This window comes from Triticum aestivum, chromosome 4D (assembly GCF_018294505.1).
Source record: "Triticum aestivum cultivar Chinese Spring chromosome 4D, IWGSC CS RefSeq v2.1, whole genome shotgun sequence".
NCBI lineage: Eukaryota > Viridiplantae > Streptophyta > Magnoliopsida > Poales > Poaceae > Triticum > Triticum aestivum.
Window position 1 is genome coordinate 48,540,602 of NC_057805.1, and position 2,713 is coordinate 48,543,314.

General features: G+C 48.9%; 1 protein-coding gene across 1 annotated transcript; it reads right to left on the reverse strand.

Moving 5' to 3' along the window:
• Positions 1-212: 212 nt before the first annotated feature.
• LOC123096103 (flavonoid O-methyltransferase-like protein Os11g0303600) lies at positions 213-1,856 on the reverse strand. The gene is made up of 2 exons (XM_044517706.1): positions 985-1,856; positions 213-865 (listed from the first exon to the last, which is right to left on the reverse strand). The coding sequence occupies exons 1-2, from the start codon at positions 1,777-1,779 to the stop codon at positions 569-571; spliced, it is 1,092 nt and encodes a 363-aa protein (XP_044373641.1). The 5' UTR covers positions 1,780-1,856; the 3' UTR covers positions 213-568.
• Positions 1,857-2,713: the final 857 nt, after the last annotated feature.

Sequence of the window (2,713 nt, forward strand, 5' to 3'; positions counted from 1 at the left end):
CCCACCCAGTGAAATTTAGGGGGGGGGGGGATTTATTATGTTTTGGAAGGTTTTGTACTAAAATCTTTGTAGACCATCTCTAGATGTAGCATTTTTGGACAAGAACATATGCACACAAAAACGCATCACAAAGACCAAATTCTTGGGGGGTATGGCTTGGGAAAACGACCCAACTACTGTGCAAACACGTTTGGATTACTCCAACGCACATGTATTCGGCACAAACTCAACATATTAGACATCATAAGTGATAGTTTACACGAGACATAGGGTATTACATGGTGGTATCCACATGAACAAATACTATCATGTTCAGGCTGTAGTAAACGTGAACATGATGCACAGAAAAGCACACCTTGTGCTTTAGTACTCCAAATGAAAGTTTTATAGATCGGAAAGTAGCCAAGAATGCATAACACCCCATGTTATGCATAACACTTCATATGCTCGCTCGTACCTTGTATTCTCCTCGAAACATACTTGTAACAAAGTAAGACAATACCCATAGAGCACATGTTCTGAAGCAAACCACAAATTATAATACGGAGTACGTATTTTTGGGCCTGTCTCAAGGGTAGACCTCAAAGACACCTCGAGCTCCCAGTTTCTTCACAATTTTATAGTCACTGAATCCTGCCTTCATGAATAGCTCGCTCCAATCAGTTTCATCCCGCTGCCTACCATTGGTCGTCACCATCATGGCTACATCTACCAGGAGCTCTGCTTCGTATGTTGGTCCCGAAGAAGGGTCTACAAGTATGTCGATAACAATCACTTTCCCTCCCTCTTCCCGCGAAGGGATGACCTTCTTGCATTGAGCAAGGATCTTCACGCAGTCCTCATCACTCCAGTGGTGCAACACAAGCTATATATGTAGGGAAATTTTGATACAACTTTAGTAACGAAGTGGAAAAGAGAGGATTTTTTTGAGAAAACTTTAGTAACGATAATATTGATTTCGCATTAGTTTGCTATATGTTGTACCTTGACCAACACTGCCTGAGCAGGTGGGATGGACTTGAACATGTCACCGGCCACGTAGTTAACCACGCCGTCGGCTGGGACACTATCGATCACCCGCGGAAGGTCGAGCACGGTGCACTTGATTTGCGGAAAGGCCTCCATAATGGCCCTTGCCGTCGTGCCGTCGCCACCACAGCAGTCGGTCAGGGACTCGAGCCCCTGGAAGATGGTGCCGCACTCCCGCAGGACCGTGAGGAACCCGGAATTATCATGGGACGCCAGGGCTTCGTTGAACACGGCGTCGATCTCAGGGTCATGTTCTGCCATGCTCTCGTCGAAGAGGGTCACACCATGGAGATCCTCGAACGGCGACGCCGCGACGTCCTTCTTGAACCAGTCGGAGAGGCCCATCGCAGCCTCAACGCAGTGCCTCGAGGTTGAGGCGAGCACACAAGACGTTTGGCTCGGGTGGCCATCTACGGCGACGCCGTCAAGCAGGAGCCAGGACAGCGGGGTCAGGCGGTAGGTGACGACGTCGGCGGCGTTGTCGGCGGCGAAGACGCCGGACGTAGCCAGCAGTCGCATGATGCGACGGAGGTAAGGCAGCTTGGCGGGTGGAAGGGACAGCGCGGCGACCAGATCAGGCAGCGATGCCGCGCCGCCCAGGCTATGGATGGTGGTCGGGATGCCGAGCTTGACGACGCACTGGAATGCCATGGAGGTCATGTAGTAAAGACTGTGGCGCCAAAGGTCGGCCTGCCCCTGCAGGAGCTCCGCCTCGGTGGGAACAGTCAGTTGCTGAGCCTGGGCCGCCATTGTTGCTAGCTTGATCACTCTCCCTCTAGCTATTTGATGAGGTGTTTTTCGTTCAAGCAGTGTGCATCCATCAAGTACTATTGAGCGGCACATTTATACTGGAGCTACTCGCGTGTGTCACGTGCGTCGGTGCGAGTTGAACAAGCAAGTGCATGGCGCTATCACGCGTGTCCCGCGCGTGGAAATTAATTAAAAACAATAAAGAGACACTTCTTGCGAGTCGCCTGATCCATTGAAGTGGATATTTACAGTCTATATGGTTCTATGGATGTGTAAGCGTGCACGCCATGCAAAAATCATAAACAACACACATTTGTCCAACTGAAAGAGTTGCACGTCTTGCATAATCTTGCAGGGGGAAACTGTCACATCTTTCTTGGATTTGATCGTGCCTCCCACTAAGGATTGTTTGTCCATGATTGGACTATTGTTATCTCATTGTGTTTAATTGCTTTCACTAAAGGGGACCGCTAGGGATCTGATTCGGAAAAAAAAAAATCCTATAGGACCGGGTCGTATAGTGCCCATCAGGAGACCACCTCCAGCAATTGACACGCGGTAAGATGCCATTTTTCTAAATAATACACAATTTCAACAATTTACAGAAAATATAATACAACATCAGCTCCAGCTAAGTCGATTGGATCCAATCGGCCACGGCGAAGCCGATTAGGACCCAATTGGCCTAGCCTAAGCCGACTAGGATCCACTCGGTGCTGAGGTGGCCGACTGACCAGTTAGCATCAGTCAATTTTAGCGAAACTGATTAGTACAACCGAAACCAATTAGTACTAATCGGCTTTGCCAAAACCAATTAGTTCAAAACGGCTTAGGCAAACTTGACAGCTGCATCAGACCAAATTTTTGACACGACGGCTGCATGGAACCATATTTTCGATCCTAATTTTATCCCGCGACCCTCTCCCGGGTTAGC

Excerpts from the sequence above, each read along its gene's own strand:
- LOC123096103 (XM_044517706.1), bottom strand. The coding sequence starts at position 1,779 with ATGGCGGCCCAGGCTCAGCAACTGACTGTTCCCACCGAGGCGGAGCTC. Across the intron at positions 866-984 it reads CTCAGGCAGTGTTGGTCAAG|CTTGTGTTGCACCACTGGAG; the intron begins GTACAACATATA and ends CTACATATATAG.